This window comes from Crinia signifera, chromosome 1 (genome assembly GCF_055691185.1).
Source record: "Crinia signifera chromosome 1, ASM5569118v1, whole genome shotgun sequence".
NCBI lineage: Eukaryota > Metazoa > Chordata > Amphibia > Anura > Myobatrachidae > Crinia > Crinia signifera.
The window spans coordinates 393,826,648-393,845,355 of record NC_139217.1 but is presented as its reverse complement, the minus strand read 5'-3'; the positions used below and the strand labels follow the sequence as shown (position 1 = coordinate 393,845,355).

Here is an 18,708-nt window from a genome sequence, read left to right as displayed (position 1 = left end):
TGTCGTCTTTGGAAAATGGGCTTTAAAACATAATGGGCAATAAAATATTTGATTTCTCAACTGTGTTAGAACAATTTGATTGTGATTGGGCCCTACTAGGGTTTGAAAGTATTTTTTCCCCCATTCTGTTGTGATTACATTAATTACATTTCCCCCATAAATTCAATCTTAAATCAGTGATGCAATGCTAGAGATTTTCTTACCGAAGTGGAGTATTTAGCATATTTGCCAGATCCAAAACAGATATAATACGCCTTTTACATACCGATCCGGATAATGAACACTGTTTCAACCTGTGTTAATGCCGCTTTCCACACTTAGGGGTATTCAGTGTGCCGCCGCTATTGCTGATGGGGGTAATAACGGCGGCTCCCTATTCAATGCTGTCTTTGAAGCGGGACCACGGCAGAATGGGCCCGACATTAGAAACTGTCGGGTCCATTTTGCCAATAACGGCCGTGGATTGTCGCGATCTCGGCCGCAGATTGACAGTCCACGGCTGTTTTTGTGGCCATGCCCCCTGTGCGCTGATTGGCAGGCGAGACATTGAATCCCTTCTGTTGTTCAACTGTCCATCAAAATGCAAAAGGACCAGGATCACGGCTGTAGGGAGGGATCGACAGCTGTGATCCTGGATTGAATACCCCCTAAGTGGGTGATTCTGAATGACTCGCTAAGCAGCAAAAGTTTGCTGCTTAGTGAGCCATGTAACGCCACCTGCACGGATACCCGCACGCCGACCATCAAATTATTTTTTTTCCTGCCTTCGTAATTATGTGTCGGCCTCAACTGACGTATATTTGCAGCTGCCAGAGACAAAGATTATTTCTGCCTGTGCAAAACACTGCAGCCCTAAATAATATGACATGGAGTAAGCTAATTTCGGTACTTATGTAATATCTGGGCTCCCGTTTTTCTTATGAGACCGCGTCCCCTCGCGGGGCTCGCTGCGCTCGCCACACTATATAAAATCAACTCCATGCGTAGTTGGATAGTAGGGGTATGAAAAAATAGGGTGCATTTAACATGGGAGCCCAGATAATACATAAGTACCCTCATTTCTACAAATCAAGGCAGCGAGCCTAGAAGTTGTAATTGTCATGTAAGTTGTTTTGTGATCTATCAACACAATGTATCGTCTGTATTAAACGAAGTTCAATTGCTGATGAACTATTAGAGAATTTAGGTGCAAAAATGCCCCCAAAAATTATAACTTTATATATTATAGTAAAACTTGTGATATTCACACCATTATTAGGATTTGATATATGCACATCTGGGTCGGATATCACTTTAAATTAAATTTGTCCCTAATGGTGAGATGTACTAATCCCTGAAAAGTGATAAAATGGAGAGTGATAAGCCATCAACCAATCGGCTCCTACCGGTAGGAGTTGATTGGCTGTTGAGATATCACTTTCCATTTTACCACCGCTTAGTACATCTGGCCCTAAATATAGTAAGTATAGTCCACTAAGATCCATATTTTAAGAAAAGTAACATGGCGCAGCTGCTGAATGGGGCTGTTTTTAAGCAAAAGCTCATAGCAACAATGATAAACAAAATGTAGTATGCACTAGATACAATAACATCTTACTGATCTGTTACTTGTGAAGCAGACAGGGTGTCTTCAGTGGATGGCAATGCATATTAGTGTAGTTACAAAACTTATGTACTCATCTATTTTGAGAATAGGAAACACAAAATAACAACAAAAAAGCCTTGTCGCAATATATTTTCTTGGGGTTTTATCAGTATGGGTCAATGGTGTAAAAAGTTCAAATCTAGTTAGAGGCGCTGCTTACACCAGCTACAAGACTCCGAGTGCCACTTTTCTTCAGTTATCTCTATTGGAAGGCACTGCACCTTTATGAGAGGGCACCTGAGCAAGTGATTAAAACATGCCCGAGTGACAAGTCCTGAGTGAAGGATCTCCTACCTCTGTCTGTGTGTGTGTGTGTGTGTGTATATATGTATGTGGGATGTGTGTTTTCTATATTTAAGTGTATGTAACAGCAGCCTTCTTGTGTGCCGCACCTTTTTTCCTTAGGTGAGTAGTAGCCTTGGTTTATAGTGCATTATTCTGTAGGCTCTCCACTCTGTGTATGTGATTGGTGGGATTTATTAATCTTTAAATGCATCTGCAATTCCTGTAAAATGCTCTTTTTAATGTTGCCAGAACTGTCCCATGTCAAGATCTCATGGCTTTGCCTCAATTTCTACTGAATGTTATCTGTTTGTTGTAATTTTGTCTGTATGGTCTCTATTTATGCTTTAAAGTAACTTTCTTCTTTTAATTGTTACACAGTAAACGATCTGGGAGGTGACATCAAAGGAGATGGGAAAAGTTCATCAGCTGCAGATAAGGTTGTTGAAGAAATCCGAGCTAAAGGAGGGAAAGCAGTCGCCAATTATGGTAAGAAAGCCAGTCTGCTCATTTGTCCAATGCTTGGTCATTCCCTACATGTGTCATGTGTCTGGGAGCTTGCAGAAAGGCGATTGGTGCGTTTACATCCACACCTATAGTTTACGTTTGTAATGTAAACCTCATGCTCAAAAATTAAGCTGGGCTAAAATTGCACAAATGTCTGTCTCTCTTGCCCAGTAATGAATACAGCGGCACCATGTTATAGGTCATGTGCAATTTGCGAGTTCTCCCAAGACATGCCTATACGTCCAGATGAAATACAGAAAATAATATGAGTTAGCAAAACTCACACTAAATTCGTGAAAAGTATCAAATATTAGGGGCAGAGAGCATCCAGTCATATATATAAATCAGTGGTAATTATACATTATCTCTTAGCTGCATTGTCAGTCTTTTGTATAGACATCAATTTTGACAGCAGTGCAAAACCTTAGCGCAGGATGTGAAGACAATAGTGAATATCTGTTGCACTGGAAGCAAAGCCGAGTAACATCTGTTCCCGAATGCTCATCTGCAAGTTACAGCACATAAGCAGGAACATGCATTTTGTATCAATGAAACGTAAATTAAAAAATGTGTTTATAATCTCATATCAAAAACTATGAAATGTAGATTGCTTGTTTCTTTGTCTGTTCTATGACTTACTTTTTAAGTATGTTTTGCATTTCACATTTATTTATCTACATGGGGTACTTGCTTACCAGTCTTGTAGCCACACATTATTTAAGGCCCCATACACTTGTGTAAGGTATCGTATGCGATACCTTGGCAAGTGACACGGCAGCTCCCCAGCGGCTGGATTACATGCAATTATGTCATATGTGCTCCTTTTGCATAGGTCTGATAAATCTTTAGTGCAGTACTTGTGATCTAGGTGCTTCGATCCCATGCACATGGGGCCGCGCATCGGATCAGAGGTAAAACACATGCGATTTGCCACTTTTCATCCAATTCATCAGCACCTAAAGAATCCTTTTTTCAGTATTTTACGTCTATCTTGTCTTTGCCTCTAACACCTCTGATGGGAGACTATTACACCTGTCCACTACCCTTTCTGTGAAGTCATTTTTCCTCAAATTTCCCCTGAATCTACCTCCCTTCAGAATTGGTGCATGTCCTCGTGTTCTAATAGTTATTTTCTTTTGAAGAAACTTTCCCTCCTGGACCTTGTTAAAACCCTTGATCTGTTATGTCCCCCCTTTCCCCTCTTTGCTCCAAACTAAACATAAAGTATTGAGATCTTAAAATCTTTCTGGATATGTTTTGAGCTGTAGGCCATGTACCATTTAGCTGCCCTTCTTTGTACAGTCTCTAATGCATTTTATATGCTTCTGGAGATATGGGGTCAGATGTATCAAGCTTCAAAAAGTGATAAAATGGAGAGTGATAAACAGCCAGCCCATCAGCTCCTACCTGCCATGTCACAGGCTGGGTTTGAAAAATGACAGATTAGCTTTTTGTTAATCACTCTCCATTTTATCACTTTTGAAGCTTGATGCATCTGGTCCATGGCCTCCAGAACTGGACGCAGTATTCTAGATCATACCAATGGTACCGCAGGTGCGTCTCAGATGCTCCTGCGTCTCAGATGCTCCTGCGTCTCAGATGCTCCTGCGTCTCAGATGCTCCTGCGTCTCAGATGCTCCTGCGTCTCAGTAATTATTAGCACGTGCGCCTCATGCATAAAGGTTATGCGGGCGCAAGTGCGTCCTATGCAAAAAAAGGAGGCATTTTCAAACTCCCACTATCCACACCAGCCGACAGTAATGACAACATGTTTTAACTGTTAACTGGATTTTAGTTAATAATAAAGGAGAAAAGATCACAGCGGGAACACTACGCTGATTCTGACAGGGACGTTCGCGGGAACATTACACTACTTCTGACTGACTACGGTAACTACGCTGGCTCTGACTGAATATGCTAACTATGCTGGCCGCGGGAAGAGTATGCTGATTCTGACAGCGTCGCACCGCTAACTACGTACCAAGCGCCCGGCTAATACACAAGTACCAAATGATCTTTTGTTGCTGTGGATATGCTTCCTTTTCCTATGCCTGCAGAAATACCTCTGGATTGTGGGATTGCATTATTCCTATTTCGTTTCCCTTTGAGTGCCAACATCTGTGAGAGATGTTCCAGATATCGGCTAAAAATTCCATCATTGTTCACATTTGTTATCTAAATTCAAATAAAAAATCTTGTGTAAAAAAGATTCCTAGGCAACCATTACAGGTCATTATGATGAATAACAATGCTTGCTTGCCAATTTTCACACCTATTTTGTATGGCACATTTCCTTTGAGTGCCAAGGGAATTTGTCAAAATAGGTGTGAAAGTTGCTAAGCAAACCTTTTTATTAACCCTTTGTGTGCCAGTGTTGCTGTGAGAGATCCTCAAAATATCTTTTAAACAAAGCCAGCGCCGCTCACAGCGACTGTTCTTTTTTTTGAGTGCAACATTTAACTAAACTTTAATTAATTGACTTGGCTGTATTTTAAGTGGATCTTTTGAGAATCACTCCTAGAAATGTTGGCACTTAAAGGGTTAATGAATTATCCAAACTGTTCACCTAATTTTCTCGTTCCCCTTGAAGATGGGAGGAGGCCATCACTCTCACTTAAGCTCCTATCTAGCCAGATGGTGCGACTATGGCCTATAAATCCATCTCCTCACTGCTCCATGTCTTTAGTCAAACATTGACGTTTCTGATGCAATGTGTTCCATGTTCCCCAATGTGTACTGGCAATACTTCTGAAAAAGTTACAGTGGTTGCCACCTGCTTCAGAGCATGTAGTGTTTCCCAGCACACATCTTGTGAATACATACTGTATGTCAAATTATTGCATTGGTGCTAAATCCATTTTTACATTTGCAGAGTCCAGAAAGGCAGTTTTTTCAGGTTTTCCCTTTGCATAAATGCCCAAGCTTGTTTATAGACTGCACAATGACCGGCAGTGATGTTGTAGCCAACAACACTTCTTTGAAGTACAGCTTGTGTCACTTTATCCCTAGCAGGAGGAGGAGTTTGCAGGTGCACACTAAATATAAATGCTAGACCTTTTAATATCTTTGCTATATTGCATTGGAGGTTATTAGCATAATGATGGCCATTATTATCGGCTTGTCCACCACGTCCAGGTTACCTCAATAGGACAAGTCCCTAACACTACTCTGAGACAGGTCCAGGGCTTAGGACCCCCCAGGCCAGCCCAGCAGAACCACCCCATGGCATCACATTAGTGTGAAATTAAAGTGATAGTAAAAGGGATAGGGGAAATTATATGTGATAGGACTTACCTAAGTAAGAGGTAATAATAAATGTGAAGGGTGCTACATATATATTAAACAAACTAAAGGGGTGATGGAAAGTGTACGATATGATGCCATGGAGCAGCCCAGCAACAGCAACCCAAAGAGCCTTGCGCCCCAAACACAGTCCCACAGACTAACACTCAGCATATATGTATAGTAGGACTTACCCTCATAGTGCCAAGCTGAGGTGCGCAGTCTTGAATGTTGGGACTCCAACCTGATTAAAATCAATCTGGGACAGGTGGGTGGGGTGCTAGTTAAGGAGGAAGGCGTCTCTAGTTCCTTCCAGTGTGTATGAATACACAATATATAGTACATAGGGGGAGGGGCCCTAAACTGCACACCCTGGACATATGAGGTGCTACCTGCTGAGACCTGTAGTGCAGCAAGCAGGAGGAGGAGTTTGCAGGTGCACACTAAATATAAATGCTAGACCTTTTAATATCTTTGCTATATTGCATTGGAGGTTATTAGCATAATGATGGCCATTATTATCGGCTTGTCCACCACGTCCAGGTTACCTCAATAGGACAAGTCCCTAACACTACTCCATGGCATCATATCGTACACTTTCCATCACCCCTTTAGTTTGTTTAATATATATGTAGCACCCTTCACATTTATTATTACCTCTTACTTAGGTAAGTCCTATCACATATAATTTCCCCTATCCCTTTTACTATCACTTTAATTTCACACTAATGTGATGCCATGGGGTGGTTCTGCTGGGCTGGCCTGGGGGGTCCTAAGCCCTGGACCTGTCTCAGAGTAGTGTTAGGGACTTGTCCTATTGAGGTAACCTGGACGTGGTGGACAAGCCGATAATAATGGCCATCATTATGCTAATAACCTCCAATGCAATATAGCAAAGATATTAAAAGGTCTAGCATTTATATTTAGTGTGCACCTGCAAACTCCTCCTCCTGCTTGCTGCACTACAGGTCTCAGCAGGTAGCACCTCATATGTCCAGGGTGTGCAGTTTAGGGCCCCTCCCCCTATGTACTATATATTGTGTATTCATACACACTGGAAGGAACTAGAGACGCCTTCCTCCTTAACTAGCACCCCACCCACCTGTCCCAGATTGATTTTAATCAGGTTGGAGTCCCAACATTCAAGACTGCGCACCTCAGCTTGGCACTATGAGGGTAAGTCCTACTATACATATATGCTGAGTGTTAGTCTGTGGGACTGTGTTTGGGGCGCAAGGCTCTTTGGGTTGCTGTTGCTGGGCTGCTCCATGGCATCATATCGTACACTTTCCATCACCCCTTTAGTTTGTTTAATATATATGTAGCACCCTTCACATTTATTATTACCTCTTACTTAGGTAAGTCCTATCACATATAATTTCCCCTATCCCTTTTACTATCACTTTAATTTCACACTAATGTGATGCCATGGGGTGGTTCTGCTGGGCTGGCCTGGGGGGTCCTAAGCCCTGGACCTGTCTCAGAGTAGTGTTAGGGACTTGTCCTATTGAGGTAACCTGGACGTGGTGGACAAGCCGATAATAATGGCCATCATTATGCTAATAACCTCCAATGCAATATAGCAAAGATATTAAAAGGTCTAGCATTTATATTTAGTGTGCACCTGCAAACTCCTCCTCCTGCTTGCTGCACTACAGGTCTCAGCAGGTAGCACCTCATATGTCCAGGGTGTGCAGTTTAGGGCCCCTCCCCCTATGTACTATATATTGTGTATTCATACACACTGGAAGGAACTAGAGACGCCTTCCTCCTTAACTAGCACCCCACCCACCTGTCCCAGATTGATTTTAATCAGGTTGGAGTCCCAACATTCAAGACTGCGCACCTCAGCTTGGCACTATGAGGGTAAGTCCTACTATACATATATGCTGAGTGTTAGTCTGTGGGACTGTGTTTGGGGCGCAAGGCTCTTTGGGTTGCTGTTGCTGGGCTGCTCCATGGCATCATATCGTACACTTTCCATCACCCCTTTAGTTTGTTTAATATATATGTAGCACCCTTCACATTTATTATTACCTCTTACTTAGGTAAGTCCTATCACATATAATTTCCCCTATCCCTTTTACTATCACTTTAATTTCACACTAATGTGATGCCATGGGGTGGTTCTGCTGGGCTGGCCTGGGGGGTCCTAAGCCCTGGACCTGTCTCAGAGTAGTGTTAGGGACTTGTCCTATTGAGGTAACCTGGACGTGGTGGACAAGCCGATAATAATGGCCATCATTATGCTAATAACCTCCAATGCAATATAGCAAAGATATTAAAAGGTCTAGCATTTATATTTAGTGTGCACCTGCAAACTCCTCCTCCTGCTTGCTGCACTACAGGTCTCAGCAGGTAGCACCTCATATGTCCAGGGTGTGCAGTTTAGGGCCCCTCCCCCTATGTACTATATATTGTGTATTCATACACACTGGAAGGAACTAGAGACGCCTTCCTCCTTAACTAGCACCCCACCCACCTGTCCCAGATTGATTTTAATCAGGTTGGAGTCCCAACATTCAAGACTGCGCACCTCAGCTTGGCACTATGAGGGTAAGTCCTACTATACATATATGCTGAGTGTTAGTCTGTGGGACTGTGTTTGGGGCGCAAGGCTCTTTGGGTTGCTGTTGCTGGGCTGCTCCATGGCATCATATCGTACACTTTCCATCACCCCTTTAGTTTGTTTAATATATATGTAGCACCCTTCACATTTATTATTACCTCTTACTTAGGTAAGTCCTATCACATATAATTTCCCCTATCCCTTTTACTATCACTTTAATTTCACACTAATGTGATGCCATGGGGTGGTTCTGCTGGGCTGGCCTGGGGGGTCCTAAGCCCTGGACCTGTCTCAGAGTAGTGTTAGGGACTTGTCCTATTGAGGTAACCTGGACGTGGTGGACAAGCCGATAATAATGGCCATCATTATGCTAATAACCTCCAATGCAATATAGCAAAGATATTAAAAGGTCTAGCATTTATATTTAGTGTGCACCTGCAAACTCCTCCTCCTGCTTGCTGCACTACAGGTCTCAGCAGGTAGCACCTCATATGTCCAGGGTGTGCAGTTTAGGGCCCCTCCCCCTATGTACTATATATTGTGTATTCATACACACTGGAAGGAACTAGAGACGCCTTCCTCCTTAACTAGCACCCCACCCACCTGTCCCAGATTGATTTTAATCAGGTTGGAGTCCCAACATTCAAGACTGCGCACCTCAGCTTGGCACTATGAGGGTAAGTCCTACTATACATATATGCTGAGTGTTAGTCTGTGGGACTGTGTTTGGGGCGCAAGGCTCTTTGGGTTGCTGTTGCTGGGCTGCTCCATGGCATCATATCGTACACTTTCCATCACCCCTTTAGTTTGTTTAATATATATGTAGCACCCTTCACATTTATTATTACCTCTTACTTAGGTAAGTCCTATCACATATAATTTCCCCTATCCCTTTTACTATCACTTTAATTTCACACTAATGTGATGCCATGGGGTGGTTCTGCTGGGCTGGCCTGGGGGGTCCTAAGCCCTGGACCTGTCTCAGAGTAGTGTTAGGGACTTGTCCTATTGAGGTAACCTGGACGTGGTGGACAAGCCGATAATAATGGCCATCATTATGCTAATAACCTCCAATGCAATATAGCAAAGATATTAAAAGGTCTAGCATTTATATTTAGTGTGCACCTGCAAACTCCTCCTCCTGCTTGCTGCACTACAGGTCTCAGCAGGTAGCACCTCATATGTCCAGGGTGTGCAGTTTAGGGCCCCTCCCCCTATGTACTATATATTGTGTATTCATACACACTGGAAGGAACTAGAGACGCCTTCCTCCTTAACTAGCACCCCACCCACCTGTCCCAGATTGATTTTAATCAGGTTGGAGTCCCAACATTCAAGACTGCGCACCTCAGCTTGGCACTATGAGGGTAAGTCCTACTATACATATATGCTGAGTGTTAGTCTGTGGGACTGTGTTTGGGGCGCAAGGCTCTTTGGGTTGCTGTTGCTGGGCTGCTCCATGGCATCATATCGTACACTTTCCATCACCCCTTTAGTTTGTTTAATATATATGTAGCACCCTTCACATTTATTATTACCTCTTACTTAGGTAAGTCCTATCACATATAATTTCCCCTATCCCTTTTACTATCACTTTAATTTCACACTAATGTGATGCCATGGGGTGGTTCTGCTGGGCTGGCCTGGGGGGTCCTAAGCCCTGGACCTGTCTCAGAGTAGTGTTAGGGACTTGTCCTATTGAGGTAACCTGGACGTGGTGGACAAGCCGATAATAATGGCCATCATTATGCTAATAACCTCCAATGCAATATAGCAAAGATATTAAAAGGTCTAGCATTTATATTTAGTGTGCACCTGCAAACTCCTCCTCCTGCTTGCTGCACTACAGGTCTCAGCAGGTAGCACCTCATATGTCCAGGGTGTGCAGTTTAGGGCCCCTCCCCCTATGTACTATATATTGTGTATTCATACACACTGGAAGGAACTAGAGACGCCTTCCTCCTTAACTAGCACCCCACCCACCTGTCCCAGATTGATTTTAATCAGGTTGGAGTCCCAACATTCAAGACTGCGCACCTCAGCTTGGCACTATGAGGGTAAGTCCTACTATACATATATGCTGAGTGTTAGTCTGTGGGACTGTGTTTGGGGCGCAAGGCTCTTTGGGTTGCTGTTGCTGGGCTGCTCCATGGCATCATATCGTACACTTTCCATCACCCCTTTAGTTTGTTTAATATATATGTAGCACCCTTCACATTTATTATTACCTCTTACTTAGGTAAGTCCTATCACATATAATTTCCCCTATCCCTTTTACTATCACTTTAATTTCACACTAATGTGATGCCATGGGGTGGTTCTGCTGGGCTGGCCTGGGGGGTCCTAAGCCCTGGACCTGTCTCAGAGTAGTGTTAGGGACTTGTCCTATTGAGGTAACCTGGACGTGGTGGACAAGCCGATAATAATGGCCATCATTATGCTAATAACCTCCAATGCAATATAGCAAAGATATTAAAAGGTCTACCATTTATATTTAGTGTGCACCTGCAAACTCCTCCTCCTGCTTGCTGCACTACAGGTCTCAGCAGGTAGCACCTCATATGTCCAGGGTGTGCAGTTTAGGGCCCCTCCCCCTATGTACTATATATTGTGTATTCATACACACTGGAAGGAACTAGAGACGCCTTCCTCCTTAACTAGCACCCCACCCACCTGTCCCAGATTGATTTTAATCAGGTTGGAGTCCCAACATTCAAGACTGCGCACCTCAGCTTGGCACTATGAGGGTAAGTCCTACTATACATATATGCTGAGTGTTAGTCTGTGGGACTGTGTTTGGGGCGCAAGGCTCTTTGGGTTGCTGTTGCTGGGCTGCTCCATGGCATCATATCGTACACTTTCCATCACCCCTTTAGTTTGTTTAATATATATGTAGCACCCTTCACATTTATTATTACCTCTTACTTAGGTAAGTCCTATCACATATAATTTCCCCTATCCCTTTTACTATCACTTTAATTTCACACTAATGTGATGCCATGGGGTGGTTCTGCTGGGCTGGCCTGGGGGGTCCTAAGCCCTGGACCTGTCTCAGAGTAGTGTTAGGGACTTGTCCTATTGAGGTAACCTGGACGTGGTGGACAAGCCGATAATAATGGCCATCATTATGCTAATAACCTCCAATGCAATATAGCAAAGATATTAAAAGGTCTAGCATTTATATTTAGTGTGCACCTGCAAACTCCTCCTCCTGCTTGCTGCACTACAGGTCTCAGCAGGTAGCACCTCATATGTCCAGGGTGTGCAGTTTAGGGCCCCTCCCCCTATGTACTATATATTGTGTATTCATACACACTGGAAGGAACTAGAGACGCCTTCCTCCTTAACTAGCACCCCACCCACCTGTCCCAGATTGATTTTAATCAGGTTGGAGTCCCAACATTCAAGACTGCGCACCTCAGCTTGGCACTATGAGGGTAAGTCCTACTATACATATATGCTGAGTGTTAGTCTGTGGGACTGTGTTTGGGGCGCAAGGCTCTTTGGGTTGCTGTTGCTGGGCTGCTCCATGGCATCATATCGTACACTTTCCATCACCCCTTTAGTTTGTTTAATATATATGTAGCACCCTTCACATTTATTATTACCTCTTACTTAGGTAAGTCCTATCACATATAATTTCCCCTATCCCTTTTACTATCACTTTAATTTCACACTAATGTGATGCCATGGGGTGGTTCTGCTGGGCTGGCCTGGGGGGTCCTAAGCCCTGGACCTGTCTCAGAGTAGTGTTAGGGACTTGTCCTATTGAGGTAACCTGGACGTGGTGGACAAGCCGATAATAATGGCCATCATTATGCTAATAACCTCCAATGCAATATAGCAAAGATATTAAAAGGTCTAGCATTTATATTTAGTGTGCACCTGCAAACTCCTCCTCCTGCTTGCTGCACTACAGGTCTCAGCAGGTAGCACCTCATATGTCCAGGGTGTGCAGTTTAGGGCCCCTCCCCCTATGTACTATATATTGTGTATTCATACACACTGGAAGGAACTAGAGACGCCTTCCTCCTTAACTAGCACCCCACCCACCTGTCCCAGATTGATTTTAATCAGGTTGGAGTCCCAACATTCAAGACTGCGCACCTCAGCTTGGCACTATGAGGGTAAGTCCTACTATACATATATGCTGAGTGTTAGTCTGTGGGACTGTGTTTGGGGCGCAAGGCTCTTTGGGTTGCTGTTGCTGGGCTGCTCCATGGCATCATATCGTACACTTTCCATCACCCCTTTAGTTTGTTTAATATATATGTAGCACCCTTCACATTTATTATTACCTCTTACTTAGGTAAGTCCTATCACATATAATTTCCCCTATCCCTTTTACTATCACTTTAATTTCACACTAATGTGATGCCATGGGGTGGTTCTGCTGGGCTGGCCTGGGGGGTCCTAAGCCCTGGACCTGTCTCAGAGTAGTGTTAGGGACTTGTCCTATTGAGGTAACCTGGACGTGGTGGACAAGCCGATAATAATGGCCATCATTATGCTAATAACCTCCAATGCAATATAGCAAAGATATTAAAAGGTCTAGCATTTATATTTAGTGTGCACCTGCAAACTCCTCCTCCTGCTTGCTGCACTACAGGTCTCAGCAGGTAGCACCTCATATGTCCAGGGTGTGCAGTTTAGGGCCCCTCCCCCTATGTACTATATATTGTGTATTCATACACACTGGAAGGAACTAGAGACGCCTTCCTCCTTAACTAGCACCCCACCCACCTGTCCCAGATTGATTTTAATCAGGTTGGAGTCCCAACATTCAAGACTGCGCACCTCAGCTTGGCACTATGAGGGTAAGTCCTACTATACATATATGCTGAGTGTTAGTCTGTGGGACTGTGTTTGGGGCGCAAGGCTCTTTGGGTTGCTGTTGCTGGGCTGCTCCATGGCATCATATCGTACACTTTCCATCACCCCTTTAGTTTGTTTAATATATATGTAGCACCCTTCACATTTATTATTACCTCTTACTTAGGTAAGTCCTATCACATATAATTTCCCCTATCCCTTTTACTATCACTTTAATTTCACACTAATGTGATGCCATGGGGTGGTTCTGCTGGGCTGGCCTGGGGGGTCCTAAGCCCTGGACCTGTCTCAGAGTAGTGTTAGGGACTTGTCCTATTGAGGTAACCTGGACGTGGTGGACAAGCCGATAATAATGGCCATCATTATGCTAATAACCTCCAATGCAATATAGCAAAGATATTAAAAGGTCTAGCATTTATATTTAGTGTGCACCTGCAAACTCCTCCTCCTGCTTGCTGCACTACAGGTCTCAGCAGGTAGCACCTCATATGTCCAGGGTGTGCAGTTTAGGGCCCCTCCCCCTATGTACTATATATTGTGTATTCATACACACTGGAAGGAACTAGAGACGCCTTCCTCCTTAACTAGCACCCCACCCACCTGTCCCAGATTGATTTTAATCAGGTTGGAGTCCCAACATTCAAGACTGCGCACCTCAGCTTGGCACTATGAGGGTAAGTCCTACTATACATATATGCTGAGTGTTAGTCTGTGGGACTGTGTTTGGGGCGCAAGGCTCTTTGGGTTGCTGTTGCTGGGCTGCTCCATGGCATCATATCGTACACTTTCCATCACCCCTTTAGTTTGTTTAATATATATGTAGCACCCTTCACATTTATTATTACCTCTTACTTAGGTAAGTCCTATCACATATAATTTCCCCTATCCCTTTTACTATCACTTTAATTTCACACTAATGTGATGCCATGGGGTGGTTCTGCTGGGCTGGCCTGGGGGGTCCTAAGCCCTGGACCTGTCTCAGAGTAGTGTTAGGGACTTGTCCTATTGAGGTAACCTGGACGTGGTGGACAAGCCGATAATAATGGCCATCATTATGCTAATAACCTCCAATGCAATATAGCAAAGATATTAAAAGGTCTAGCATTTATATTTAGTGTGCACCTGCAAACTCCTCCTCCTGCTTGCTGCACTACAGGTCTCAGCAGGTAGCACCTCATATGTCCAGGGTGTGCAGTTTAGGGCCCCTCCCCCTATGTACTATATATTGTGTATTCATACACACTGGAAGGAACTAGAGACGCCTTCCTCCTTAACTAGCACCCCACCCACCTGTCCCAGATTGATTTTAATCAGGTTGGAGTCCCAACATTCAAGACTGCGCACCTCAGCTTGGCACTATGAGGGTAAGTCCTACTATACATATATGCTGAGTGTTAGTCTGTGGGACTGTGTTTGGGGCGCAAGGCTCTTTGGGTTGCTGTTGCTGGGCTGCTCCATGGCATCATATCGTACACTTTCCATCACCCCTTTAGTTTGTTTAATATATATGTAGCACCCTTCACATTTATTATTACCTCTTACTTAGGTAAGTCCTATCACATATAATTTCCCCTATCCCTTTTACTATCACTTTAATTTCACACTAATGTGATGCCATGGGGTGGTTCTGCTGGGCTGGCCTGGGGGGTCCTAAGCCCTGGACCTGTCTCAGAGTAGTGTTAGGGACTTGTCCTATTGAGGTAACCTGGACGTGGTGGACAAGCCGATAATAATGGCCATCATTATGCTAATAACCTCCAATGCAATATAGCAAAGATATTAAAAGGTCTAGCATTTATATTTAGTGTGCACCTGCAAACTCCTCCTCCTGCTTGCTGCACTACAGGTCTCAGCAGGTAGCACCTCATATGTCCAGGGTGTGCAGTTTAGGGCCCCTCCCCCTATGTACTATATATTGTGTATTCATACACACTGGAAGGAACTAGAGACGCCTTCCTCCTTAACTAGCACCCCACCCACCTGTCCCAGATTGATTTTAATCAGGTTGGAGTCCCAACATTCAAGACTGCGCACCTCAGCTTGGCACTATGAGGGTAAGTCCTACTATACATATATGCTGAGTGTTAGTCTGTGGGACTGTGTTTGGGGCGCAAGGCTCTTTGGGTTGCTGTTGCTGGGCTGCTCCATGGCATCATATCGTACACTTTCCATCACCCCTTTAGTTTGTTTAATATATATGTAGCACCCTTCACATTTATTATTACCTCTTACTTAGGTAAGTCCTATCACATATAATTTCCCCTATCCCTTTTACTATCACTTTAATTTCACACTAATGTGATGCCATGGGGTGGTTCTGCTGGGCTGGCCTGGGGGGTCCTAAGCCCTGGACCTGTCTCAGAGTAGTGTTAGGGACTTGTCCTATTGAGGTAACCTGGACGTGGTGGACAAGCCGATAATAATGGCCATCATTATGCTAATAACCTCCAATGCAATATAGCAAAGATATTAAAAGGTCTAGCATTTATATTTAGTGTGCACCTGCAAACTCCTCCTCCTGCTTGCTGCACTACAGGTCTCAGCAGGTAGCACCTCATATGTCCAGGGTGTGCAGTTTAGGGCCCCTCCCCCTATGTACTATATATTGTGTATTCATACACACTGGAAGGAACTAGAGACGCCTTCCTCCTTAACTAGCACCCCACCCACCTGTCCCAGATTGATTTTAATCAGGTTGGAGTCCCAACATTCAAGACTGCGCACCTCAGCTTGGCACTATGAGGGTAAGTCCTACTATACATATATGCTGAGTGTTAGTCTGTGGGACTGTGTTTGGGGCGCAAGGCTCTTTGGGTTGCTGTTGCTGGGCTGCTCCATGGCATCATATCGTACACTTTCCATCACCCCTTTAGTTTGTTTAATATATATGTAGCACCCTTCACATTTATTATTACCTCTTACTTAGGTAAGTCCTATCACATATAATTTCCCCTATCCCTTTTACTATCACTTTAATTTCACACTAATGTGATGCCATGGGGTGGTTCTGCTGGGCTGGCCTGGGGGGTCCTAAGCCCTGGACCTGTCTCAGAGTAGTGTTAGGGACTTGTCCTATTGAGGTAACCTGGACGTGGTGGACAAGCCGATAATAATGGCCATCATTATGCTAATAACCTCCAATGCAATATAGCAAAGATATTAAAAGGTCTAGCATTTATATTTAGTGTGCACCTGCAAACTCCTCCTCCTGCTTGCTGCACTACAGGTCTCAGCAGGTAGCACCTCATATGTCCAGGGTGTGCAGTTTAGGGCCCCTCCCCCTATGTACTATATATTGTGTATTCATACACACTGGAAGGAACTAGAGACGCCTTCCTCCTTAACTAGCACCCCACCCACCTGTCCCAGATTGATTTTAATCAGGTTGGAGTCCCAACATTCAAGACTGCGCACCTCAGCTTGGCACTATGAGGGTAAGTCCTACTATACATATATGCTGAGTGTTAGTCTGTGGGACTGTGTTTGGGGCGCAAGGCTCTTTGGGTTGCTGTTGCTGGGCTGCTCCATGGCATCATATCGTACACTTTCCATCACCCCTTTAGTTTGTTTAATATATATGTAGCACCCTTCACATTTATTATTACCTCTTACTTAGGTAAGTCCTATCACATATAATTTCCCCTATCCCTTTTACTATCACTTTAATTTCACACTAATGTGATGCCATGGGGTGGTTCTGCTGGGCTGGCCTGGGGGGTCCTAAGCCCTGGACCTGTCTCAGAGTAGTGTTAGGGACTTGTCCTATTGAGGTAACCTGGACGTGGTGGACAAGCCGATAATAATGGCCATCATTATGCTAATAACCTCCAATGCAATATAGCAAAGATATTAAAAGGTCTAGCATTTATATTTAGTGTGCACCTGCAAACTCCTCCTCCTGCTTGCTGCACTACAGGTCTCAGCAGGTAGCACCTCATATGTCCAGGGTGTGCAGTTTAGGGCCCCTCCCCCTATGTACTATATATTGTGTATTCATACACACTGGAAGGAACTAGAGACGCCTTCCTCCTTAACTAGCACCCCACCCACCTGTCCCAGATTGATTTTAATCAGGTTGGAGTCCCAACATTCAAGACTGCGCACCTCAGCTTGGCACTATGAGGGTAAGTCCTACTATACATATATGCTGAGTGTTAGTCTGTGGGACTGTGTTTGGGGCGCAAGGCTCTTTGGGTTGCTGTTGCTGGGCTGCTCCATGGCATCATATCGTACACTTTCCATCACCCCTTTAGTTTGTTTAATATATATGTAGCACCCTTCACATTTATTATTACCTCTTACTTAGGTAAGTCCTATCACATATAATTTCCCCTATCCCTTTTACTATCACTTTAATTTCACACTAATGTGATGCCATGGGGTGGTTCTGCTGGGCTGGCCTGGGGGGTCCTAAGCCCTGGACCTGTCTCAGAGTAGTGTTAGGGACTTGTCCTATTGAGGTAACCTGGACGTGGTGGACAAGCCGATAATAATGGCCATCATTATGCTAATAACCTCCAATGCAATATAGCAAAGATATTAAAAGGTCTAGCATTTATATTTAGTGTGCACCTGCAAACTCCTCCTCCTGCTTGCTGCACTACAGGTCTCAGCAGGTAGCACCTCATATGTCCAGGGTGTGCAGTTTAGGGCCCCTCCCCCTATGTACTATATATTGTGTATTCATACACACTGGAAGGAACTAGAGACGCCTTCCTCCTTAACTAGCACCCCACCCACCTGTCCCAGATTGATTTTAATCAGGTTGGAGTCCCAACATTCAAGACTGCGCACCTCAGCTTGGCACTATGAGGGTAAGTCCTACTATACATATATGCTGAGTGTTAGTCTGTGGGACTGTGTTTGGGGCGCAAGGCTCTTTGGGTTGCTGTTGCTGGGCTGCTCCATGGCATCATATCGTACACTTTCCATCACCCCTTTAGTTTGTTTAATATATATGTAGCACCCTTCACATTTATTATTACCTCTTACTTAGGTAAGTCCTATCACATATAATTTCCCCTATCCCTTTTACTATCACTTTAATTTCACACTAATGTGATGCCATGGGGTGGTTCTGCTGGGCTGGCCTGGGGGGTCCTAAGCCCTGGACCTGTCTCAGAGTAGTGTTAGGGACTTGTCCTATTGAGGTAACCTGGACGTGGTGGACAAGCCGATAATAATGGCCATCATTATGCTAATAACCTCCAATGCAATATAGCAAAGATATTAAAAGGTCTAGCATTTATATTTAGTGTGCACCTGCAAACTCCTCCTCCTGCTTGCTGCACTACAGGTCTCAGCAGGTAGCACCTCATATGTCCAGGGTGTGCAGTTTAGGGCCCCTCCCCCTATGTACTATATATTGTGTATTCATACACACTGGAAGGAACTAGAGACGCCTTCCTCCTTAACTAGCACCCCACCCACCTGTCCCAGATTGATTTTAATCAGGTTGGAGTCCCAACATTCAAGACTGCGCACCTCAGCTTGGCACTATGAGGGTAAGTCCTACTATACATATATGCTGAGTGTTAGTCTGTGGGACTGTGTTTGGGGCGCAAGGCTCTTTGGGTTGCTGTTGCTGGGC

The 18,708-nt window shown here is 44.3% G+C and overlaps 1 protein-coding gene across 1 annotated transcript in view; it reads left to right on the top strand.

Annotated features, from left to right (window-relative positions):
- HSD17B4 (hydroxysteroid 17-beta dehydrogenase 4) overlaps positions 1 to 18,708 on the top strand; it is a 258,525-nt gene that overhangs the window by 36,983 nt on the left and 202,834 nt on the right. The window contains exon 3 of the mRNA XM_083151604.1: positions 2,309 to 2,416. Coding sequence (XP_083007730.1) covers positions 2,309 to 2,416 — 108 coding nt within the window. The remainder of the gene's footprint in view (positions 1 to 2,308; positions 2,417 to 18,708) is intronic.